Source organism: Stenella coeruleoalba (genome assembly GCF_951394435.1).
Source record: "Stenella coeruleoalba genome assembly, chromosome: 19".
NCBI lineage: Eukaryota > Metazoa > Chordata > Mammalia > Artiodactyla > Delphinidae > Stenella > Stenella coeruleoalba.
The window spans coordinates 14781948-14809118 of record NC_137165.1 but is presented as its reverse complement, the minus strand read 5'-3'; the positions used below and the strand labels follow the sequence as shown (position 1 = coordinate 14809118).

General features: G+C 37.0%; 1 protein-coding gene across 2 annotated transcripts in view; it reads left to right on the top strand.

The window, feature by feature from the left end:
• Positions 1–754: 754 nt before the first annotated feature.
• GOSR1 (golgi SNAP receptor complex member 1) overlaps positions 755–27171 on the top strand; it is a 51011-nt gene continuing 24594 nt past the window's right edge. Inside the window, exons 1-6 of one of the 2 annotated variants that reach the window (XM_079904825.1) lie at positions 755–864; positions 3203–3317; positions 8995–9082; positions 9451–9558; positions 13500–13591; positions 16857–16931. In XM_079904825.1, coding sequence (XP_079760951.1) covers positions 834–864; positions 3203–3317; positions 8995–9082; positions 9451–9558; positions 13500–13591; positions 16857–16931 — 509 coding nt within the window. In that variant the 5' untranslated portion in view covers positions 755–833. Of the gene's footprint in view, positions 865–3202; positions 3324–8994; positions 9083–9450; positions 9559–13499; positions 13592–16856; positions 16932–27171 lie in introns of both variants that reach the window. The other variant, XM_079904824.1, reaches the window with a different exon arrangement.

The window sequence follows — 27171 nt, the reverse complement described above, 5'->3', positions numbered from 1 at the left end:
GATCTTCCCAGGCCGGGGCTCGAACCCGTTTCCCCTGTATTGGTAGGCAGATTCTTAACCACTGCGCCACCAGGTGGGCAGCCCTGGGAAGCTGGGAAGCCCCAGGTGTGATTTTAAAACCTTTACAAGACGTAAGATTTCTGCATTTCACAAGAACTGGTAAAATGTGGACACGAGCAAACTGTGATAATTTATGTATCTATAAAGAGTGAGTTTGGACAGCTGATTTTAACAGGTTGAGGGGTCAGGATGAGGCACATGGAAGCAGTTAGCACACACTTTTTAGATTTGGCGGCTGGGAAGGAAAGAGGGCTGGGATTCTACCGTAGAGGAAAAGGCGGCCAGTGGAGAAGAGCACATATATCAGAGATGTGGGATAATGGAACACAGGCAGAGGTAGCATGAAGAGGTTGGTCTTGGGAAGAAAAGAGCCTCTGGCTTGGAGAAGAGAAAGAGGCTGGCTGAAGATGCACATTTGAGAGAAGGTGAAGGAAACAGGTAGTTGTGTCTAAGGATAACTTTCTTCTCAGCCTGGGAGGTCCCTGTTGGAGAGGGGATAAGCCCAGCTGAGGGCGATGATGTAGGTTTAGGGCGCGGAGAGCGGATACCAACACCAGAAAGGCAGATGTTCAGGGAGTGTCAGGCGCTAAACCTGAAGTTGTCAGTCTCGCTGCTCAAAAGGTGTAAAATGATGAATTGACCGCCAGGTGGCGGTGTCTGTGGAAGCTCACGTATCCCATCGGCCCTGGCGCCAAGCGGAAGAAGGCGTGGAAATGACTCTCTGGCCTGCATCGCCTCTACTCTCCTATCCCGACTGACGTTGGACAACAAAGATGGCGGCAGGAACCAGCAATTACTGGGAAGGTAAGGGGAGACTTCCGTCTGCGTCTCGCCGAGGGGCAGAAGAGCTGAGCGAGGACGGGTCTTGGCGGAGGCAGCAGGGGGAAGAGCCTGTCTTCCGGAGCGGCCGAGTTGACGGGCAGGGCCGGGCTAGTGCGAGCCGCCGGGCCTGGGGGCTGTAGAGACCGTGCGGTCTGGGGAGGGGACTGACCTGAGCGACAGCGGGACCTGGGGCAGGGGTTGGGCAGAGAGGGCTGAGCCGGGACCGAGAGGAAGAGGGTTTGAGTCGCCGGAGGAGAGCTGGGTTGAGGGGGGAGCGGAACTCGGACGAAGGGGGTTGGGTGTGAACTCTGGGAGGAAACGAGTGTTGAGCGAGAATATGCCGAGTCCAGGAGACTGGAGGTATCAGCGCCTTAGAGTTGAGGTAACTGTTGGGCAGTTGAGTAGGAAAAGAGGAAGGAGAAACTTGTCAGTCCGGTCCATCGAGGGAAGTTGTGTGAGCGGAATGTCTCCCTCCTGTTGGGTCCGCTTGGCACCTTCAGGCTGGGACTTCGAGGATTGGGTGTGGAGTCAGGTTTGAAGGCAGAGGAAATAACTTTACCCTCTGCTCTGGAAATCGGTTTTCTTAAAAAGAGAAAGTTGAGAGAACCAGTGTGAGTTGTAATTATTGCATTTGCTTTACCTCTTCTACCAAAAAAAATCTTGTGACTTGACAAGCAAGTTTATTTAATCTGAAAATATGGTTTGATAAAATGGGCTCATGTAAAACTCATTCCTGGACCATGATGATAAGCAGAGATCAGAGAAGGCTGATCTTTTTCTTTCAGTTGTCTCTTTGCTTTACTGCAAAATAGAAACTACTCTCCGAATCCCTTTTCCCTTTTAACCTATTTCCTCTTGCTACCCACCGAAGCCTCTGGAACCCACCACAAATAGCAGTATTGTCACTATCAGCCACTTGGTCTAAAATACTTAATTCTGAGGTCATCCATACTTGCTTGTTATACTTTCAAAATGCTTTTACTTGATGTTTTCTACTATAGAAGACAGTTACTAATTACAGAGAAGCATGCTTATAGTTTAAAACATGTATTAAAACGGTTATTTGAAATGTGTGTGCTAGCTAGAAAATATTTTAAAATTATGTAGAAGTGGCTATTGGTATCTTGAACATTAGTCATTAGGCTATACTTTCTTGAAGCGTCATGCTCTAATAATTATAGCAGCTTATTATTGACAACCGACTCTGTGCCAGGTGCCTTAAACACATGATTAGTAATGCATAGGAAAACCCTGAAGCTAGGGGTTTAAAAAACAAAAAGCAGAGATTCATAGGTTAAGTAGATTGTGAATAAATCAGAGCCAGTTCTCAGAACTTCAGAACTTTAGGCTGAGCTGAGATTCTAACTGAGGTTTGGTCTCTGAGAAAATGTGCTCCCCTGTATTACCTGCATGCTGCTTCCTACTTCTGGTTGCTGATAAGTATATTGAAATAATGTTTCATATTCTTGTTCCTGAAAGATGAGATCTTTATACTATGCCTTCTGTATTTCAGCCCTTTTATTTTGACCTCTACTTCACCATTAATGAGAGTATTCACATCTAGATATGGGCTTCCTCTCACTCAACCACCTTAGATGCCAAACCATTATACCAATTTCTCTGCATGCTTGTTTGCTTCTGTTCTTTAAAAACTTACACCCTTATTTCTGTTTTACTTATATTTGACCTTGTCGGTAGCACATCGTTTACTGCCAAACTCATCCTCTCCACATATCTTTCAGTAAGCTTATTGAAAGACAGTTTTTTAAATCTTTGTCAGTGATTTTTTTCTTTACACTCAAGCACTTACTCACTGTACTGTTAAGAATTTCATAAGCTTAATAAAGCTTTGGAACATAAAGAGATAGGAAAATCCTTGTCAAAAACAGTGATGGTTTCTTTCTTATAAAGTTAGCTGGTAAATTGATATAATGCTTGTCATAAACCATACTCGGTTCCTTTGTGATTTGTATTCTCTTCTGTTTTCCCCTGAATTAAAATTAAAAATTTTAGCTGTTGCTATATAAGTAATTTCAGGGATGTTAGAACAGCATTTGTTGTCTAGCTGTCTTTGGGATAAAGCTGAAAATTTGCATTTCCCACTGTTTCTCCCCTTTTTGCCTCATCTGAAGTTTAAATAAGTGACAATTTGCTTTCCTGGGTAGGTGTTTGGTTTGCTTCTTTTAATACTTTTCTTTAAGGGGGACTCTAGATATATGATCATTTTCATAGTTTGTTTTCTTCAGAAAAGTTTTGTGATTTTTATATCTACTGATGGATTTTTTGTGTCTAATTATTTGCTTTTGTAATTTTGTTAAAGATCTCAGGAAACAGGCTCGACAGCTGGAAAATGAGCTTGACCTGAAACTAGTTTCCTTCAGTAAACTATGTACAAGTTACAGTCACAGCAGTGCCCGAGATGGAAGACGCGACAGGTATAGGTACTACCAGATTCTCTCTATTATGCCTTAAACTATATAATGTTTTTGAAGCATTAAAAAAATAAAGTAAAATATATAACTCTGTAACTTGGTCTATTGGTAAATTTTTGGTATTTTATTTTTTGTTTTTGCCTTGTTTTTTAGTGACTTATAAAAATTCTTAAGTCTTGAGATGAACATTTATTTGGGATCCTTAGGCAAAGACTGTGTTGTTGTCAGGAGGAAAATGCTAAGGCTTAAGAGTGAGTTTGCATCAGAAATAAGCCAGTATAAGGAAATGTTGCTTTGCCCACATTGTATTTCTTATATTTTCTGATTGCTAAATGGATCTGAGAGACTACTCAAATGCACAGTATACCTACTGTTATTCTGGTGTTTTAAAGTTAATCTAATGCAGTGTGTATCCTCACTGTTAATGATCGAAGCTCTTTTAAATTTTGGTTCTTTTTTGAGAAACTGGTATACTACTATTTTGAACATATTTAAATGTATTCTTATCTTTGAAACTCACTTTAGACCATCCACTTTGTTTTGAAAAATATTAGGAAATATTTAAGACACTTAGGAAGATATAAAGAATAATATAATGGATCCCCATGTGCCTATCTCCCACTTTAAGAAATAATCATTACCAATTCAGTTGAGGCCCCTGATGGCATCCCATTTTCTCCCTCCGGGTAACCTCCATATATTTTTACTACATATATATTTGTGTTCCTGAACAATTCATAAGAGTTATTTTGCAACTTGCTTTTTTGTGTAACATTATTTTTGAGATTAAGCTATGGATACATTTAACTCTAGTATATTCATTTGCTGCATATAGTATTACATTGTGTGCTTGTATCAGTTTATTCTGTAGATGAGTGTTGTTTCTAATTTTTGCTTATTTTAATAATTTTAAACACAAGAGTGTTCATCATGCCTCAGGTCCTGTTTTTAAGAGCTTTATATAAAGGCTGCTGGCAACATTTTTACTTATTTTACATACCTTCTTGAGGATTGGTGGTAGGTGGGATATTTTTTCAGCTAGTAATAATAAAAACTGAGCTTGGATGTGAAACCAGATCTTTCTATATCCTGAGCCCATGCTCCAAACCTTTCTGTGTACATTCCAACAAAAGTCTTATTTCAGTACTATAGCCAGTGTTGCTTCTTTTTACAAGGTCACATGATTAAAGAATTAAAGATAGCAGGGCCAACATATTGACTTTAGGAGCTAAAAGTAAGCTATTGGCATGTCACATAGCTTTGATTGCAATGCATTGCTTTCGGCTTGCCTTTATTTAACAGGTAAAGAGAATGAGAAATATTCTTTTCTATGAGTAAACTTATTTTATCACTAGAAAGCATTTTTCCTGAATTTAAGTCTCCCATTTGACTATGCCAGTGAGTATACAATTTTAAAACTCCAAACTGTTAAGAGATACGATTACATGATGCTTTTCCTGTGTTCTCTGTGTATCACGATCTTAATTCAGACGCACCTTGTTTTATTGCACTTTGTTCTATGTGCTTCACAGATATTGCATTTTTTTACAAATTGAAGGTTTCAGCCTTGTGTTTAGAAGTCTGTTGGTGCCATTTTTCCAACAGCATTTGCTCACTTCCTGTATCTGTGTCACATTTGGTAATTCTCGCAACATTTCAAACTTTTTCATTATTAGGATATATTTCTTCTGGTGATTTGTGATCAGTGACCTTTGATGTTACTTTGTAATTGTTTTGGGGCACCACAAACTGCACCCCTATAAGATGACAAAGTTAATTGATAAATGTTATGTGTATTCTGATTCCTCCGTGGACAGGTCCTTCCCCCATCTCTTTCCCTCTCCTCAGGCCTCCCTATTCCCTGGGACACAACACTATTGAAATTAGACCAATTAATAACTACAGTGACCTCTAAGTGTTCAAGTGAAAGGAAGAGTTGCACGTCTCTCACTTTAAATTAAAAGCTGGAAATGATTAAGCTTGGTAAGAAAGGCATATTGAAAGTCGAGATCAGTTGAAAGCTAGGCCTGTTGTTCTAAACAACCGAGTTCTGAATGCAAAGGAAAAGTTCTTGAAAGAAATTAAAAAGTGCTACTCCAGTGAACACACGAATGATAAGAGAGTGAAAAGCCTTATTGCTGATATGGAGAAAGTTTGAGTGGTCTGAATAAAAGGTCAAACCAGCCACAACATTCCCTTAAGCCAGGGCCTAATCCAGAGCAAGGCCCTAACTCTTCAATTCTGTGAAGGCTGAGAGAGGTGAGGAAGCTGCAGAAGAAAAGTGTGAAGCTAGTTGAGGTTGATCCAAGAGATTTACGGAAAGAAGCCGTCTCCATAACATAAACGAGCAAGGTGAAGCAGCAAGTGCTGATGCAGAAGCTGCAGCAAGTAATCCAGGAGGTGCAGCTAAGGTGATTAATGAAGGTGGCTACACCAAATAGCACATTTTCAGTGTAGACAGAACAGCCTTTTATTGGAAGAAGATGCCACGTAGGACTTTCATAGTTAGAAGTTGATGCCTCAGAGCTTCAAAGGACAGGCTGACTCTGTTGTTAGGGGCTAATGCAGCTGGTGACTTTAAGTTGAAGCCAGTGCTCATTTACCATTCCAAAAATCCTAGGGCCCTTAAGAATTATGCTAAATCTACTCTGCCTGTGTTCTATAAATGGAACAACAAAGCCTGGATGTCAGCACATCTGTTTACAACATGGTTTACTGAATATTTTCAGCCCATTGATGAGACCTACTCTCAGGAAAAAAGATTCCTTTCAAAGTATGACTGCACATTGACAATGCACCCAAGAGCTCTGATGGAGATGTACAATGAGATTAATGTTATTTTCATGACTGTGAACACAATGTCCATTCTGTAGCCCATGGATCAAGGAGTAATTTCAACTTTCAAGTCTTATTATTTCAGAAATACATTTCTGTGGCTTCCGTAGATAGTGATTCTTCTGATGGATCTGGGCAAAGTCAGTTGAAAATCTTCTGGAAAGGATTCACCATTCTAGATGCCGTTAAGAACATTCATGATTCATGGGACGAGGTCAAAATAACTACATTAACAGGAATTTGGAAGAAGTTGATTCCAAACGTCATGGGTGACTTTGAGGGGTTCAAGACTTAAGTGGAGGAAATAACTACAAATGTGGTGGAAATAGCAAGAGAACTAGAATTAGAAGTGAAGCCTGAAGATGTGACTGAATTGCTGCAGTCTCATGATAAAACTTGCACAGATGAGGCGTTGTTTCCTGTAGATATATAAATTTCTTAAAGGTGAATGGTTTCTTGAGATGGAATCTACTTCCGGTGAAGATGCCATGAAGATCGTTGAAATGACAGCAAAGGATTTAGAATATTACATTAACTTAGTTGATAAAGCAGCAGCAGGGTTTGAGAGGATTGACTCCAATTTTGAAAGAAGTTCTCCTGTGGGTAAAATGCTATCAAGTAGCATTGCCTGCCGCAGAGAAATCGTTCACAAAAGGAAGAGTCCATCAGTTCAGCAACATCAGTATTGTCTTGTTTTTTAAAATTGCCCCAGCCGCCCCAGCCTTTAGGACCCGGATCAGTCAGCAGCCATCAACATCAGGGCAGGACTCTCCACCAGCAAAAAGATTACTCACTGAAGGCTCAGATGATGGTTAGCATTTTTTAGCTATAAAGTATTTTTAAATTAAGATAGGTACATTGGTTTTTTAGAATAATACTATTGCAGACTTAATAGATTACAGTAAATTGTAAACGTAACTTTTATATGCACTGGGAAGCCTAAAATTAGTGTGACTCACTTTATCGAGATACTTGCTTTATTGTGGTGGTCTGGAACTAAACCCACAATATCTCTAAGGTATGCCTGTACTTTTATGACTCCTTTAAAGGGGAAACTATTCAAGAACATTCCCTCAGAAATTCTACAACAAATTGGAAATGAGTTTGTGGAATTACTTCAGCCTCACTGTCCCTTTTAATGAGAAACCTAGAGCCATGAGGACCAAGATCCAATGTGCATTCTAAAGTTTTGTTTGTTGCCCAGGTTGAAAGCACATCATAATGAATAAACTCAGTGACAACCAGAAGTTTCTTTCAGGAGTAATTTTTTTACTTTTTGTATTTTGAGAACTTTATGATCTTATGAATCACCATGTACTTATAAAATGAATTAAATTTAACTGAATCTTAGTATTGTGGAGAGTATGTTTTTGACCTTTTCCCCGGACTCATACCTCCCTGAGAATGGTGAGTGTAGAGATTGCCTCCTCATCCATTCAACAAGTATCTAAAGAGCATCTACTGTGTGCCAAGCACTATTCTCAGTGACAGGCATATATCTGTGAGCAAGACATAGGCAGTTTTCCTCCTGACGGAGCTTATGTTATTGGCCCATTGTTCTTTTCCTTATTTCTGGTAGGGGAGGATCTGTATTAGTAGTATATGGAGCATTTCACATGGGCATGTTCTGAGATAAGCAGAGAACCTTGGGTTGGCTCTGACACATGATCAAGAATGAGATATTTTAAGGCAAATAAATTAAAAATTTTTAAAGAAATAAAAATTTGGACCTAGTTAAACATCCTAAAATAAAAATCCTCCTTATTGGCTATTTCACTGCTTGTTACTATTGCTGTAGATGTGTATGTGGAAAAGGGAAAGAGCTAAGGTAAATTTACCATTAAACTGGTTATTTAATCTTTTCATTTACTGCACCCAAGCAACTGTCACAGGGCAAGAAAAAGTCTTCAGTAAGGTTGGAGAGCATAGTCATTTCCTGGTATTTATCTGTGTTCAGTATAACTAAGATCAGTATTGAGCTGCAGCTGCTCATATGATAGTATATACCACTTGGGACCTAATGAAGGTTAATGGTTTTTCAGAAGAGACAAATGAAACTTTCAAGACATGTGGTTTTAGAATTTGAATTTGTCAAACATAGTTTCACTTGTAAAAAGTTAGGATTGACTATTAAGATTTCAGAAGACAGTTAAATACATTTTTGCAAAGCAAAACAGAAACAATTATGTAGTATAAGTGGAAATGTAAAGGATTGGTATTAAAACTTCCCTGCTGGATGTGGCTATCTGTATTAGACTTAAAGCCAGTTCCTGATTATTTAATAACTATTTATCCAATCTGTGGATTGTTTAAATCTCAATTTTATTTCTTCTTGGAAAGAGTCATAGAAGGAAAAGAGAACTTAAATTAAGGTCTCAGGAACCATAATTGAGGTAAAAATTTTAAAGGTTATTCCTCACAGAGCTAACATAATTTGTAATATATTTTATGGCTCTTCTTAGATGCTGTACTACATAGGTCTGCAATTTTATTTCACATTATTTGTTCCTTTAGATACAGCATTTAATTGGGCACTGCCATAGTTTAAGTTACTTTCATTTGGGAAACAGTAAACAAGCATTTAGAATTTCTTTGCATTATTAAGATTGGATGTATTAAAGCTTGGGACAGTCTTACATTCAATTATATTTTATACTGAATTTAATATTTAGGATGTGTGATCTTTATAGAAAAACTTCTATAAAATTATAACTTCTTATGAAACAAAAAGAATGTCTCCGGGGTTCCACTTGACCTCTTTAAGAATAATTACCTTATTATTTTAAGTATATTTTAAAGGATTAGGTTTAAGTAATGGATACTCTTTATTTGAACTTCTCTTCAGCTCTGACACAACACCCCTTTTAAATGGATCAAGCCAAGACAGAATGTTTGAAACTATGGCGATTGAGATTGAACAGCTTTTGGCAAGGGTAAGTAAGTACCTTCTGTTAAATGGCTGTTTTGCTAATAACTGTGTACCTGTTAGATATGGTACTAGATTATATTAATGCAGACGTATTTATTGAAATCACCCTTTCATTCAAGGTGTATGCCTCCCCAGGCCACTTGAATTTTGATGACAGCCATTCCCAGGTCCTATGGATGTTATTTTAGCCTTTATGGATTATTTTGGGGAAATACTGAACCCTTGCCTGCTGTCTTCTTGGTTTTGTTTTTGTTTTTTGCTGTTAGCCAGAAAGGCATATAGGCATATAATTTACTTTTATCTCTTTACAGTGCTTTCTAAAATATTTTTATTGGTTTTCTTTTTCTTTCTTTTTTTTTTTTTCTGTTTTAGCTTACAGGAGTAAATGATAAAATGGCAGAATATACCAACAGTGCCGGTGTCCCCTCCTTGAATGCAGCATTGATGCATACATTACAGCGACATAGAGACATATTGCAGGTAGTACATTGGGCTTGAGATTTTTATGTTATTATAGGAAGTTTTAGGGTTTTTTTTTACTCTATGAATAGAATGTGTTCATGTGTATGTAGGGGAACAAAGGGAAAAATCTTGTAAGAGGATAAATGCCATGCTATAGAAGTTTGTCCTGTTTTACTTTTTTTTCTTGATATTATAAAATTCTGAAAATGGTTAGCAGCTCTTGCTTTTGCCTGGTAAAATTGAATAATATTCATCAGTAGGTAAGTATACTTCTACTGTGGAAGATCTTGCTAGCTAGCTGAAACAGTGAAATAGCCAGTGGTCACGCATAAGCAGTCATATGGTGGTTTAGAGTATACTTTCATCAAGCTTTGAAGATAACATGGAAGAGAAGTAATTTGCTATATTTAGTGTATTGTTTGAGAAAAATATTAAAAGTATACCAATAAAATGAAAAAACTTTTAAAGATTTACATGGGAGGTGTTAAAAATATAGTGGTACAAATAGGAAGGCAAATTTTTTTTTTTGGCTGCGTTGGGTCTTCGTTGCTGCACATGGGCTTTCTCTAGTTGCGGCTAGCAGGGGCTACTCTTTGTTGCAGTGCGTGGGCTTCTCATTGCAGTGGCTTCTCTTGTTGCGGAGCACAGGCTCTAGGCACACGGGCTTCAGTAGTTGTGGCACATAGGCTCAGTAGTTGTGGCTTGTGGGCTCTACAGTGCAGCCTCAGTAGCTGTGGTGCATGGGCTTAGTTGCTCCGCGGCATGTGGGATTTTCCTGGACCAGGGCTCAAACCTGTGTCCCCTGCATTGGCAGGTGGATTCTTAACCATTGCGCCAACAGGCAAGTCCCCAAATTTTTTTAATATTGAAAAAATTCCACCATTTCTAATTTTTAAAACTTGTTAAAAATAGGACTAGAAGGATACTTTATTTACCTAATGCAAAAATGTGTACATCAGATTAAAATCTGTCATAATGCTTAATAATAAAGCACTAAAAGCTTTCCCACTGGAAAAAAGAAAACAAGACAAGGAGGGACTTCCCTGGTGGCTCAGTGGTTAAGGATCCGTGTGCCAATGCAGGGGACATGGGTTCAATCCCTGGTCCAGGAAGATCTGCATGCTGTGGAGCAACTAAGCCCATGTGCCACAACTACTGAGCCTGTGCTCTAGAGTCCGCGAGCCACAACTACTGAGCCTGCATGCCACAGCTACTGAAGCCCATGCGCCTAGAGCCTGTGCTCTGCAACAAGAGAAGCCACCGCAATGAGAAGCCTGCACACTGCGACGAAGAGTAGCCCCTGCTCGCGGCAACTGGAGAAAGCCCATGTGCAGCGACAAAGACCCAACACAGCCAAAAGTAAATAACTAAATATATTTGAAAAAAAAAAAAGCAAGACAGGAATACCCACAATCCCCATAGATGTTTAACATTGTTTAGAAGTTCTTGGTTGTTCAGTTACACAATAAAAAGAACAAGATATAAAGACTGAAAAGGGAGACAAAATCTGTATTCTGTGGTAATGATAAGATTATATAGCTAATACAAACCAAGAAAACTAAAAAAAAAAATTGGAAACATTCAGTAAGTTGATGACTTATAAAATTAATATATAAAAGCAAGTAGTTTTCCTACACACAAACAGTAATCTGTTAGAAAGTACAATGGAAGAAACTATTAAAATTTTATGTATAATTTAATAAGAATGTATAGGATTTATATGTATAAAACTCTACTGAGGAACATAAAAGAAGGTTTACTCTGCTTTTTTATTGATTTATTTACTTATTTTTTTTTTTGCGGTACGCAGGCCTCTCACTGTTGTGGCCTCTCCTGTTGCGGAGCACAGGCTCCGGACGCGCAGGCTCAGCGGCCATGGCTCACGGGCCTAGCTGCTCCGTGGCGTGTGGGATCTTCCCAGACCGGGGCACGAACCCATGTCCCCTGCTTCGGCAGGCAGACTGTGAACCACTGTGCCACCAGGGAAGCCCTTACTCTGCTTTTGGATGGGATGATTTCTCTCTAAATCAGCCTATATATTGAATCTTATCCCAGTGGAAATAATAGGGGTTTTTGTTTGTTTCATTTTTTAAAAAACAGCAAAATGACACCAAAGTTTATTTGGAATTATAGTTACATAAGAATAACCAAGAAAAAAACCCATGTGAAAATGAAGATAAGTAGTAAAGGATGCCTAATTCTGCCACCTGTTAAAACCTGTTAAGCTAGAATAATAAAACTGTTTGATTCTGGAGAAAAAGTAGATGAATAGAGTAGAGTTCATATATAGACTCAAACATGCATGAAAATTTACTTTCTGATAAAGGTGCTATTTTGAATCAATGGAAAAAAGAGGGATTATAAAATAAATAAAGCTGTAACAATTTGCTAACTATTTGAGGGGAAAAACACCTCAATTTCTATCTCATTCCTCCTATCCAGAGTAAATTCCAAATGGATCAAAGATTTATATGTAGAAAAAGAAACAATAAAATTTCAGAGTAAAGCATGGGTGAAATTGTACATTTTGGGGTAGTAAAGGACTTCCCTAAGCAAGACCTGATACCAGAAACTATAATAAATGACTAGTTTGCTTAATATACAGAGATAATAGAAATAAGAAAAAAGCAACCCAGTAGAAAAATGGGCAAAGGATATGAACTTGTTTACAGAAAATGAGTGGCCAAAATCATAAAAATATGGTCAGCCACATTCCCAAATGAAAATATACAAATCAAAATGAGATATGGAAAAAAAATGAGATACGATTTTTCACCTGTCAAGTTAGCAAATATTGAAGCATTTGTAACCCATTGTTGGCAAGAGTGTAGAAAAATGGGCACTCATCCATTTGCTGGGCATGTAAGTTGGTGTAGTCTTTCTAGAAGGCATTTTAACACTATCAAATTCATGTAAGATTCTTTGACCCAGTTATTCTGCTAGGCATTTACCCTTTAAATACATTTAGTTCAATAAAATATATACACAAGAGTGTTTATTGAAGCATTTTTTTAACAGCAAAAAAAAGGCAACTAAAATGTTTATCAGTAGAGAATTTATTAAATTACTATAGTCATAATTTAAAAATTAACTATTAAATATTAAAAAGAACGTAGATTTCAATTTGCTGATATGGAAGGATTACTTCATACTTTATGAACTACAAAAAATAAGGTTGCAGCAAAATATAGTATGATTTCTTTATCATAAATGAAAGAAATAATAAACTCATATATGCAAAAACATATTTCCTGAAAGAAACTGAAAGACAGTGATCATAATATTAAGAACTGTGGAGCAAGATGGTTTTTACTTCTGTTCTTTTTGGTACTCTTTTAGTTCATGGTACCCCATGTTCATGTATTATTTTTGTTTTTAAAGGGCTCTCTGGGAGGTGGCATTATGTTTTTTATCTTTTTTATATACTGATCTGAATTTTTTAAAGTAATGAATACTCCTTAGCAACTTAAAAATATGGTAGAAAAAGGAAAATATTTAAAATTATTTTATTCTTTATAGCTCTCTTCTGTTCTTCTTTTGATTAGTTTAGGAATTAAATTTCTGCAGGAGTTCCAAAAAGGTGAAATTTGAAAATAAGCCCCATTGGGTACACTGATGAGTAGAAGGAGCCTCTTAAGTTTTATCCTAGGCTATTTGAAGTCATGTTATCTGAGAATTATTTTTTCTTTACAATTCTGGCCCATGAGACAAGGTACTAGGGGATACAAAGGATAGTGATTTAGTGGCACTGTTCCCCTACCTCCAAATTGTTTTCATTTGAAAGAAGTTGGTCACTCTTCAGGAAAGTGACTATAGTGTTATTTTTACCTCTTGGCAATTTGATTTCTTAAATAGCAGTTTTCTGGGCAGAAATTTGTAATATAACAATACATAACTGGCTCAATAAGGTGAAAATTTATAGTTAGCTAGTGTTGATTCTAGATGTTGATTGATTGCAGGATTATACACATGAATTCCATAAAACCAAAGCAAACTTTGTGGCAATACGGGAAAGGGAGAATCTCATGGGATCAGTACGAAAGGATATTGAGTAAGTTACCTTTTATATTTTTTCGTAGGATGTTTATTCAGAATCAGATTTAGAGTATATCCATGATTAATAGCAAATTGAGTGGCAGAACCATGGTTTAGATTTCAAGGTTTCTAATTCCCATTTCACTGTTCTTTAAACATTGCTGCTCCAGTATAGTCCTAATCTACTTTGCTGTCTTATCTCCAGTTTCCCCTAGTTTTATCATTGGCTCCTGCCAACCTTGACTTTCCTGTCTTAATTCAAAGTCCAGTTTAGATGATGTCTTCGTGAGTTCTTCTCTGATCTCCTACCACCCACCTTAAGCATTATAACGTTACCAATAAATGAAGCTGTCCATGTTTCCCTTCCTGATTACTGTCTATCCCCCTACCCTCTCCCTTGCCCCAACAATTACATATCAATACTTAGGTAGCTATCAAAGTAGCCTTTACTTCCCTGGAATCTGAAATCTGTTTTTTCCAGATTTCATACAGACTCATAACTTTAGTCAAATTATTTAAAGACTCCCAACATTTTTATGCTGCTCTTAAGCCATAATTTTAAAAATGTATTCTTTTCTTCCATTCCTTTACCTCACCTTTAATAATATATTCTAGCATTTTATACACATTTTCAAAATGTTTTTCACAGCTGTACATGACTGACAGGGTTAAATCCATTGGGCATCTAATTAAAGCTGCAGACTTTCCACTTTTGGACCATCTGTTGATGCCTATCATTGTCTCACTTGTGATAAGCTTAAGTTTCATAAGTATGATACTTATGTTTCATGAACTATGATGTGTACTACCATCTCATGAACTGATATATATCATGTGTACTCTGATAAATATTTTCTTAGAGTTCCTTTATTTTGTTGTAACAGTAAGACAGTTTTGCAGGAGAGATCATTTAATATTCATCCCATGCAAAATTTTTGTCCAAAACTCTAAACCAGGATTATCCAGTCACCAGTTGTGTGTCTACCTCCAGAAATTATCTTGGAAAATTAATGTTGATTGTTTGTCTGTGTTTTATCTGTGTTTCTTATATTTAGTCATATGTACTTTGTATAACATATAGGAGTGAAAAAAATGAAACATTTTTGCCATATTAGGAATTTTGAAATATTTTTAGTTCTCTGGCACATATATAAGTCTTGTGTCTGTTTTCTGTATAGTCTATTTACATAGGTATTTTAAAGAATGCGTTGAGAATCAGTGTAGCGGACAGCCTTTGATGTGTAGGCTTTTAACTACCATTCAGTTTGTGGGAATTGTTAGACTACATTCCAATGTAATAACTTGTTTTCTAAAAGATGATCATAAAAGAAACATGTTCATCCATTTACTAAACTATTTCCTGATTACCAACCATGAGTAAGATAATATGTCAGTCACAGTAGAAGGTAGAAATGAAAAGATCAACATGGCCCTCTAGATGCTAGAGGGGAGTAAGGCACATACTCAAATTAATATAATACATGGCAGAATATGATTAGTGAATGAGATATAGTAGTGATAACTGACATTTAAGAATTTTTTCTGCAGTTACACACTGCTTTTTCATATATTCTCTCTTTTTTGGCCTCATATAATCTTTGGGTATAGATACAAATTATTAGTCCCATTTTATAAAACTAGGTATTAAGAGTTATCTAAGGTTAACTGGCTAGTCATCAGTCTTCCAAGTCCAGTGTGTTCTTGGTTATATCATGCTGCTTTTCCTGGTGTTTTCTTTCCCACTGCGCTTTGCACATCAGCCCTACTCTCAGCTAGTGATTCAGTTTTACCAGCATGACCCTCTTTTGTCTTACTGCGGTGTATGTGCAGTTACTTAAATTTTTTATTTTGTTCTTGATACTTTGTAAGTAAGGAACTGAAACGTGTAAGTGTTGATAGTAATGATACAAAGCGTTTTCTAGTAAATTGTAATGAACTTAAGACCAGGATAGAAATCCTTAAGTATGCCACAACTGGCAGATCTTTAGCTTCCTTTTTGTGTTCCTTAGACTTCAGTTGATGGACTGCGTGTATCATTGTGAAGGGAAACATTCCATTTCAATAGCTTCCCCACCCCATGTGCTGTGTAGTAATCAATCCAAAGTAGTATTCCCGGACTTCCCTGGTGGCGCAGTGGTTAAGAATCTGTCTGCCGATGCAGGGGACACGGGTTCGAGCCCTGGTCCGGGAAGATCCCACATGCAGCGGAACAGCCAAGCCCAAGAGCCACAACTACTGAAGCCCGTGCATCTAGAGCCCGAGCACGGCAACAAAGAGTAGCCTCCGCTCACTGCAGCTAGAGAAAGCCCGTGCGCAGCAACGAAGACCCAATGCGTCCAAAAATAAAACAAACCAAAAAAAACCCCAACAAAGTATTATTCCCACTTGGGGAAAATAAAGATATAGGAGATAATAGACAAAGAAAGGAAAAGTAATGGCTTTAAAGGCCTCTCCTTTCCTCATCTTTTACAGTATCCTCCCAAACCTTACTCTTCAAGATGGACAATGCAAAGTTTTCTGAAGACACTCTGTTCTTCCACACCTCATGATGCTGCACACGCTCTCCTTCCTTCCTGGAATAATCTTCCACTTTTTATAACTAAATTATCACTCGTTCTACAGGGTACCCTTTGAGGATTTTCTCTCTTTAAGAATGTTTCTGTATTTCTCATAGTCTCTCTAATCTACCCCTGCCCTATAGAAATGACTACTCTCTTCTTTTGTATATAACTATTATCATAATAGTTCCTATTACACTGAATTACAATTATATAATTTATGTACCTCTCTAAACTCTCTATGACCAACTTGTGGCTAGGTAGCATGTTTTACTGTTATAATGTCTGGTACCTCACAAATGTTGAATAAATATTTGCTGAGTTAATGAATAAACGAATGAATGTATATTCTCTTTTCATGTACTTTTAGTGAGTTGGAATTTTTGGCAACTGATACAAAATAAACATTTTTAGAAGAGTTATTAATAAATGTATATAAAATCAAAAAAAGGAAAAAGTAAGATTTTTGTTTAAGAATGTTGGATTATTTTGGTGAAAAATAATAAAGTCTTAGGCCTAAGTTAGAGAGCCAGTCATATTTATCTATTTATGATAGATGCTATTTTTAGAAGGAAATGAAAAGGATTATACATTATAATTGTTTATTCAAAACTATGGAGAGGCTCAATTTGTCCACTTTGGATATTACTTGAGTCAATCATTTAATCCTTTTTTATAACATGTACCAAAAATGTTCTTAAGTTTTCTTTATTTTTGTTCTAGGTCATATAAAAGTGGGTCTGGAGTAAACAACAGAAGAACTGAACTATTTTTGAAAGAACATGACCACCTTCGAAAGTAGGTATTATTGAAAAAATGCATACTACATAGTACCTACTTATTTATTCACATATATAGCAAACATTTTATGGTGTTTATTATAGTAAGTGCTTTATCAATGCTAATTCATTTAATTCTTCTAATGATCCTATTGGGTAGAAATAGAATTGCAACTGTTCTGACCATAATTAGGAACAATATGATGCTATCAGATATACAAAATATGCATTCATTACTTGTTACCTGTAATATGTCTTTTATTGCCTTAATGTTTGTTTTCTTTAGTGAGTCTATTGCTGTAATACTTTGTCCACTACTATAGATTACTGGTAATAATAATAGTAATAATATTGATACTGACTTATGTTTGAATGGCCTGATACCACTTATATATGTCAAGAAGCTTTACAAAGGGTAATTGGCCATACATCAAATTCAAAGAAAATATCTTATCTCCCAAGAACTCAGAAGAAAATACCTAAAAACTTGGATGAACGAGATACACACACACACACACACACACACACACACACACACACACACACACACACACACACACACACACACACACACACACACACACACATATATATAAAAACAAGCCACCATACTCTATCCCTTCTTTATCTATTTTCCTTCTGAAATACACTGGTTTCTTTAATTACTTTCTTTGTATTTTGTTATAGAACTTAAGGATCAGAAAATTACCTCTCTCTCTGAGCTCAGCCTCTAAGCACTTGAGCAGCTAATATCCATGATAGTTAAATGATATGAATTATGTTGATATTTGCTGCTGAATGTCATAAATTAGTCATGTCCATATGCGCTTAATGTGCTGTTCAATTTGTTTTTCTTTAAAGATTACCACTTTAAATATGAGCTGTTGAAATCAGAACATGGAAAGATCAAGACCTTTTTAGTAGAAGTCTGAGTGCTTCTAGTGTCAGAAAGTTGTTATTTCTTAAAATGTTAAATATTATTGATTGGCACAAGGGGGCAGCCTTTCCTAGAGTATGTTTAGTTTATAGTTATTTATAGCTTTGGTAGTGCTTTTTGTATTTGATAGAGACCACCATAAAAAGAATTTTGCGTTATATCCAAAACTATATTAATATATTCTTGGGGTACAGAGTAATTTAAGGAATAAGATACTCAAGTAGCATAAAAATAAATATTAGCTTGCATTAACATTTTTATATTTATCAACCCCAAAAGAAGTTAAACAGAAATGCAATAGTTTAATTACTTTAAGGATGTTTTGATGCTGAAAAGAGTATACCAGAGTTGTTATATAAATTGATATTCTTTATTTCATTATTTCAGAACATATTGTTTATTATAAATTTTATATGAAAAATTTTAGTTTTGCATTCATTTTAGTAATTCAGAGAAAACCCTTCAGGAGTTTAATATTGTCCATTTTACAGGAAAATAAATATAATAATTCAGGGGCACACAGCTTAAGTAATTTGTTTAGGGTTATAAAAATGATAAGAAAATTGGCAATCAAAAGGTATTTACCATTTTGTTTCCCAGGTGATTTTATGTATGATATACTTTACATATATTCCTTTCAGCATTCTTGTGAGAATTTAGTATGTGCTTACTCCGTACAGAGAGAAACTGAGGCAGGATGAAGTTGAGTGAAACATGAGCTGATAAATGAGGGGAATTGTTAACACTAAGGCTTAATCTCAATAACAAGAGTTTAGTCATTGCTTTCAGTATTAAAGCACAGAGCTTCCAAATATGTTTTAGAAAAATCAATATTTTGTGTAAATTACAAATACTTGTGAAGTAATAAAATAATAAAAAATTATGGACTAACATATATACAAAGTAATAATGATATGAAAAAGTTTCTCTTTTTCAATGTTGTCTCTCTTTCATTTGCTAAGTGCTTTGAGGAAGAATTTTTTTAGAATAACTTTTTAACGTAAAAGCTATACGTACTTTTTATAGTACTCATTTTAGAAAGTATGAATAATAATTCAGCAACACAGAAAAGACATTTTGAAACACTTATCAGTACAGATGCGTTACCATTTTTTACTCATCAGTAGGTTGTGAGCCTTCTCCCATGTTATTTGACAATTTTTTTTTGTTTGTTTTTGAATAGTTCTTTTAACTTTTAATAGTCTACATATCCTATAATACAGATAAACCATAATTCATGTAACCTAATGAGTGTTGGCCTTTTGGATTATTTCTAGTTTTTATTATTGTACATACTGAAGTCTTTGCATATATCCATAATTATTTCCTTATGATAAATTCCTAGAATTGGCATTGTAGGATTAAAAAATACATTCATTTTTAAAGCTTTTGATATAGTATTGTCAAAATTCCCTCTAAAGTTTTGCTACTTTAGAGTCCCATTAGTAGCATATTCTGCCAGTGCTCTCAGGAACAGTTACTTGATTTTTTTCTAACTCATGCCATGAAGATAGGCGAAAATTCTCAGGCAATAGATTTTTTTTTTAAATAAGAAATATACTTTCATTAGAGAAAACATAGGTCAAACAGCCAAGCACAAGAAGCATAGGTGGTCCAATGGTTAAGACGTGAGCTCTCACTGCCGTGGGCCCAGGTATGATCCCTGGTCCAGGAACTAAGATCCCACAAGCCACATGGAGTGGCAAAAAAAATTTTAAAAAAAAAAGAAGAAGAAGAAGTAATAGTTAAATTAACCTAAAAGTGAAATGGACAGCAAGAGATTATGTATTGCAGCAAGACCATTTGTAATGAAGAGGCCAGATTTGCTGTTAGGGTACTTTTTAGTTTGATCTTTCATGAATAAAGGTGTCTTTTCTTTTAAACTACTCAGTAACTCAGGTAACTCATTTGATTTTGCGCAGTAGGGTCATACTTTTTATGGCAAAAAGCATATTTACATTTTTATTTGATTCTTCATAAAATATTTTTTCATGTTAATGTAAATTTCTACAACTTGCTTCGAAAGTGCATATTTTTGGGCTTCCCTGGTGGCGCAGTGGTTGAGAGTCCGCCTGCCGATGCAGGGGACGCAGGTTCGTGCCCCAGTCCGGGAAGATCCAACATGCCACGGAGCGGCTAGGCCCGTGAGCCATGGCTGCTGAGCCTGTGCGTCCGGAGCCTGTGCTCCACAACGGGAGAGACCACAACAGTGAGAGGCCCACGTAACAGAAAAAAAAAAAAAAAAAATCCATATTTTTGTCTTGAAAAAGAGTAAAGCAGTTTTTATAAATGAATGGTAAACTTTATTAAAAAAAACTGACTTGGTAATGAATTGCTTTTAAAGCTCTTCTTAATATTCTTTTTGTCTAAAAATAAATGTTGTTATCTTGTAGCAGTTTATCTTAGAGAAGATAGTCATTTCTCTTCCTATTTGGTGGATAAGCTAGCTTTCATTGTTTTTTTTAAGATTTAATTTTATTTATTCTTGGCTGCATTGGGTCTTTGTTGCTGCACGTGGGCTTTCTCTAGTTGGCAGCGAGTGGGGACTACTCTTCATTGCAGTGCGCTGGCTTCTCATTGCAGTGGCTTCTTTTGTTGGAGAGCATGGGCTCTACGTGCTCAGGCTTCAGTAGTTGTGGAATGCGGGCTCAGTAGTTGTGGCTCACGGGCTCAGTAGTTCTTGCTCGTGGGCTCTAGAGCGCAGGCTCAGTAGTTGTGGCACACGGGTTTAGTTGCTCCACGGCATGTGGGATCTTCCCTGACCAGGGATCTAACCCGTGTCCCCTGCATTGGCAGGCGAATTCTTATCCACTGCGCCACCAGGGAAGTCCCTAGCTTTTTTTTTTTTTAACTTGCCTTTCCCTGAGTCTCAGTATGTCAGAAGAAAATGCTGGCTTTGAATGAGTGTCAAGCTTGTAGCTGTTTGTGTTTTGCTGTACTGTGGATGCATTCCTGTGGGCTCTTTGGTTGCTGTTTAGATTAATTTCCTTTATATGTTTGTTCTCTTTCGTTGCTCCCTTATATTTTCCTTTTTGAAAGGAGTATCTGAGTTAGTTTAAAGGGTGTGGGGCTGATTGTATTATTGCTGTTTTTACAGCTTTTTCTTTAGAAGAATTTTGTCATTTTGAATAAAACATGTCTTCCACATTTACCTTAATGAAGTTGACAAATTTCAGAGTAGTGGTGAGAAACTTGGATTAGGACATAAGTATACACAAATAGAACGAGCCTAGCCTCTTGCTGGACTTCTTTACTGCCAGTGATCATCACCTCCACGTGAAAATTAGCCACCTTTTACCAAGGCTGCTGCCTCCATCTTCTCATCTGTGATTCTATCACTTCAAAAATCTTCAACTCTAACATTTCACTCTGACCAACACAGTTTATTCTTCCAAGACTATCTGCAGCATCACTAGCTTCTCTTTTATATTTTTCTTCTTACCTTTAACCTCTCCTACCCTCGCTAGCTTGGATCTCATAGTTGATCAACTGAAATATTCCCAACATTTGGCCTTTTCTGTGCTCCTGTCTTTTTCTGTACCCTAGTAAAATGCCAACCCGATCCACAGTCTACTGTTCTACTCCTCTATTTAAGGGTTAAAGAGAAAGCACCCAATATACCCAATATACCCAAAAGCACCTCTATTTAAGGGTTAAAGAGAAAGCACCCAATCTAAAAATTTAGATTCATTATTTCCAACCTCGTCTGAGTATTCAGCATTGCCCAGTACCTTTTGCTTGCTTGATCCAGTTTACTTGTCTCTCTCATTCTTTTCAAGAAATTTACCAGGACTTCCCTGGTGGTCCAGTGGTTAGGACTCTGCGCTTCCAATGCAGGGGGCACGGGTTCGATCCCTGGTCAGAGAACTAAGATCCCACATGCCACAGCCTGGCCAAAAGAGAGGTCCTTAGCTCCTACTTCATTGAATTTTTAAGGTTCTTTCTCCTTAGTACAAATTCACATACAGGAATACCCTTCTTTACCCCTTTCCTGTGGTTTTTAGAGGACTAGTTTTTTTCCTGGGAAGGCTAATACATCCGTCTGGCTTCTATCTCTGTCCTTACCTGCTACCTCAGCTATTTTACTCTTCAGTCATCTTCTATACTGGCTCTGTCTCTCTAGTTTATGAATACACTTGCTGTCTCTGTGTCAGTACTCATTTCCTCCTTAGCCTATTGACTTCTTCCCTCACAGTCTACTGAGCATGTTGTCACTGGGGACATCAATGAGCTCCTGAAGGCCAAATCTAATATTGTTTGACTGCTCTGCCTCACTTGATACTCTTAATCTCTTCCCTCCTTGAAAACCTAGGCCACTGTAACACTGAAATTTACTGGTTCTCCACTTGCCTTTCTTACTACTCTTTGTTTCCTTCCTGGCTGCCTTCTGATGTAGCCTCAGAATCCTTTACATAGTGTTCTCCAGGCAGAAATTAATTAGAGCTAATCCACCAAGTGAAACTTATTTGTCGTCTACCCTCTCACATTAGCCCAGTTATTTGTCGTTGACATGCATCATAACAACAATTCCTCCTCCCCAGAGATGGCAGCTATAAAGAAGACCTAGCAAAGAGAAATTGAAAGAAATTGAAATTTTCATTCAAAAATTTATAGGAAAAGCAACTGGTGAGATTTTTTTTTTTTTTTTTGCGGTACGCGGGGCTCTCACTGTTGTGGCCTCTCCCGTTGTGGCCAGTGGCCATGGCTCACGGGCCCAGCCACTCCGCGGCATGTGGGATCCTCCTGGACCGGGGCACGAACCCATGTCCCCTGCATCGGCAGGTGAACTCTCAACCACTGCACCACCAGGGAAGCCCAACTGGTGAGATTTTTATATTGCCAAGAATAATAAAATTAATGAGAGAGTTGAAGAAAGAGGAACAAGTTCTGAAGTTATATAGACCCAGCAAAGAAGGTAAGCTGAGGACTTTCATCCATACTTAGAGGCTCTGTTTGTTTTCATGGAAGTACTCTGATTTGTGGGAATGGCATGATTACAACTGGAATTGCAGACTGGTTATATTAAGCACATCACCTTAAAAATTCTTGACATTTTAAACAGACCTTTGGCAGTATTTCAAAGTAGTCAAAATATTTAAAATATTACATAATATGTCAGTTTCTAAATTATCATTTCATTTAGTTGGATCACATCATAAGAACATATAAATAGACATTTTAGTTTTTCCTCTTATTAACTTGCCACTTTTATCTTGACTAAGATACCTTAATGGATTTATTCCTTAAATTGGTATAATAGATAGGGAATGGGTTTTGAAGCCAAACAGATCTGAGTTTAAATCCTGGTGTGAACTGTAAATTTGGGGGCAAGGGCCTTAAACCCTCTGACTCTCTACTGTCTTAAATGGGGAAAATTGAATTCTTACTTTGCACAGTGTTAAAACACTTAAAATTAGAGATAATGTGTAAAGGTTTTGCCTAGTACAGTGTCTGACATGTAGTAGACCAGTTCTCAAATTACATTGAGCCATTCTTGCCCGTAGCAGTATTAGAACAGAAAAGTAGACTAGTAACTAGAATTGTGTACCTAGAGCTAGGTGACAGAGACTCCAGCCCTCTGGGGCCCTTCAATGCCAAAATGGTATGTAGGAATAAATAACTATCAGCTAACCCTGATTATCTATTAAAGCTCAGAGTGTGTTTTTAAATCATTCCCTTCATTTATTGCTCATTGGATTTTCATTAGTATAATAAGTGGTTTATTTATTCTTAAGCTTCATTTCTAGATAGGAGTTTTCAAATTCCAGTTGCATTCCATCTGTTTCTTTGCATTTATCTGAATGCACATATAATTTTTTGTATCAGTTTTTGTTGTTACTGTTGTTTATTGAGGTAACATTGGTCTATAACATTATATAATGAAGTTTTGTGTGTACAGCATTATATTTCTACTTCTGTATATGCTACAGCTTGCTTACCACCAAAAATTTAGTTCGCATTTGCCACCACACAGTTGATCCCCTTTACCCATTTTACCTTCCCCTTCCCTTCCCTTACGGTAACCTCTACTCTGTTCTCTGTATCTATGTATTTGGTTTTGTTTGGTTTGTTCATTTATTTTGGTTTTTTATTGTTGTTTGCATTTTTTATATTCCACATATGAGTGAAATCTTATGGTATTTGTCTTTCTCCATCTGACTTATTTCACTTAGCATAATACCCTCAAAGTCCACCCATGTTGTCACAAATGGCAATATTTAATCTTTTTTATGGCTGAATAGTATTCCATTGTATATATATTTACCACATCTTCTTTATCCATTGAGATATTACCTCATACCTATTAGAATCGCTATTATAAAAAAGGCAAGAAATAACAAATGTTGGTAAGAGTATGTAGAAGAGGGAACCCTCATACACTGTTGGTGGGAATGTAAATTGGTACAGCCTCTATGGAAAACAGAATGGAGATTACTCAAAAAATTAAGAGTAGAACTACCATATGATCCTGCTATTCCATTTCTGGGTATTTATCCAAAGAATATGAAAACACTAATTCAAAAAGATAGATGCACCCCTCTGTTTATTGCAGTATTATTTACAATAACTCAGATACGGAAACAACCTAAGTGCCCATCAATAGATGAATGGTTGAAGAAGATATGGTATATATATATTCAGTTTTCATTGTTTTACCAAGCATTTGTTGAGCATCTACAATGTGGAAAGCATTGTACTGGGTGTTGGAGATAGAGAAGAGATAAAGCCTAGTGACGTTCTGCCCTGTTTCTAATGAGCTCCCCTAGGATGGGAGTCGGGGGACAGAAGAGAAATGTTAACAGGTAATTACAGTGCATTGTAATTAAGTTTAATGTATGGAGACGTTTGTGCATACCACTATAGTATCACATTAAAGGGAATGATTAACTCTAAAGCTTCTGAAAGGGCTTTATAGAAATAAAGCATTTGATTTGAGTCTTGAAGGATGAGTAGGTATTCACTAAAGTCGACATAAGAAAAGGTTTTGGGAAAAGATGAAACTTGAACCTTATGATCATATCTTTTTTTAAAAAAAAATCTGTATCATTCTTGATAAATGATCAATGTAGATATATTAGAAATATCATTCATTTATTGCCTGTCTACAAACCCTCTCCCAGATTACAGGCCTTACTCATGACCCTGAAAGGGCAGCCTCATGGGGAGCAAGAGAAAACAGTGGAGGGATGAACTGAGAGGCCGTAGTGTTTCTGAGATTCATCTATATGTTTTGTTTTGTTTTGTTTTTGTGGTACGTGGGCTCTCACTGTTGTGACCTCTCCCATTGCGGAGCACAGGCTCCGGATGTGCAGGCCCAGCGGCCATGGCTCACGGGCCCAGCCGCTCCGCGGCATGTGGAATCTTCCTGGACCGGAGCATGAACCCGTGTCCCCTGCATCGGCAGGCGGACTCTCAACCACTGTGCCACCAGGGAAGCCCCTATATGTTTTTTATATCAGTAGTCAGTTCCTTTCTATAACTGAGTACTTTCCATTTTATGATGCTGTACCACAATTTGTTTATCCATTAACCCATTGATGGATATTTGGGTTGTTTTCAATTTGGGGCTGTTACAAATAAAGCTGCTATGAATATGAATATTAAAGCTCCTAATATTCTTTCTTATAGAATTCCAATTAATAAATGTACAAGGGGCTTCCCTGGTGGCGCAGTGGTTGAGAGTCCGCCTACCGATGTAGGGGACATGGGTTCGTGCCCCGGTCCGGGAAGATCCCACATGCCGCGGAGCGGCTGGGCCCGTGAGTCATGGCCGCTGAGCCTGCGCATCCGTAAGCCTGTGCTCCGCAACGGGAGAGGCCACAACAGTGAGAAGCCCGCGTACCGCAAAAAAAATAAATAAATAAAAATAAAAAAATAAATGTACAAGGACTGATAGAAATAGAAAATCAGTAGGTGAACAGCACAGTAATAATGGGAAAGAAAGATTCACTAAATGGATGCTAAAATTAGTGGGAATTTTGAGGAGAAACAGGGTACCTGCATATTCTCAAAGCATCTTCCCCTACGTTAATTAATTACAATAGGAAATATAGTAATTTTACAGCGGAGAAACCTGGCAGACACCATCTTAACTAAGCAGTCTAGGTTAACATCAGTAATAAGACATATTGACATGATATACAGCCTGATATGATGCTTCAAGGGCCTGACATCACTGTATGGTATTCTTGCTAAAACTGCATAAGGTCATGACCATAACACTTTAAAATACTAGTCAGTTTTTTTTGTAGAATGTCCCTCAACTTGGGTTTGTCTGATATTTCTCATGACAAATTAAGGTTAGGCCATTTTGTCACAGACTGAAGGAGACTTAGGAGACATGACAACTAAATGCAATATAGGATCTTGAATTGGATCATAAAAAGGGACGTTATGCTGACACATATATATGGAATCTAAAAAGTAAAAAAAAAAAAACGAAAGAAAAAAAATGATCAGAAGAACCTAGGGGCAAGACAGGAATAAAGATGCAGACCTACTAGAGATTGGACCTGAGGATACGGGGAGGGGGAAGGGTAAGCTGGGATAAAGTAAGAGAGTGGCATGGACATATATATACACTACCAAACGTAAAATAGATAGCTAGTGGGAAGCAGCCGCATAGCACAGGGAGATCAGCTCGGTGCTTTGTGACCACCTAGAGGGGTGGGATAGGGAGGGTGGGAGGAAGGGAGACGCAAGAGGGAAGAGATATGGGGATATATGTATATGTATAGCTGATTCACTTTGTTATAAAGCAGAAACTAACACACCATTGTAAAGCAGTTATACTCCAATAAAGATGTTAAAAAGGACATTAGTAGAAAAATTGGTGAATAAAGTCTGTAGTTTAGTTAATATTCTTGTACTAATGTTAAATTCACTGATTTTGATAACTGTACTAGGGTTATGTAAGACATTAACATTAGGAAAGCAGAGTGAAGGGTATACGAGAATCCTCTGTACTATTTTTTGCAATTTTTCTGTAAGTCTAAAATTATTTCAAACTGAAAAGCTAAAAAAACCAACCAACAGAAAAACAACCATAAGCAAAATAGGAAGGAAAAGGTTCTTCCTCAACCTGATTAAAGGCATGTACAAAAACTGTTAATATCAGACTTAAGGATGAATGCTTTCTCTCTAAAATATAAAACAAGGCAAGAATGTTTGCACTAACCACATTTTACAGCATTGTATTGGAGGTCGTAGCAAGTGCAATAAGGGAGGAAAGGGATAAAAGGAATACAGATTGGAAAGGAAGAAATAAAACTATTTTTGTCAGATAACAAGATTACATAAATAGAAAATCCCAAAGGATTTA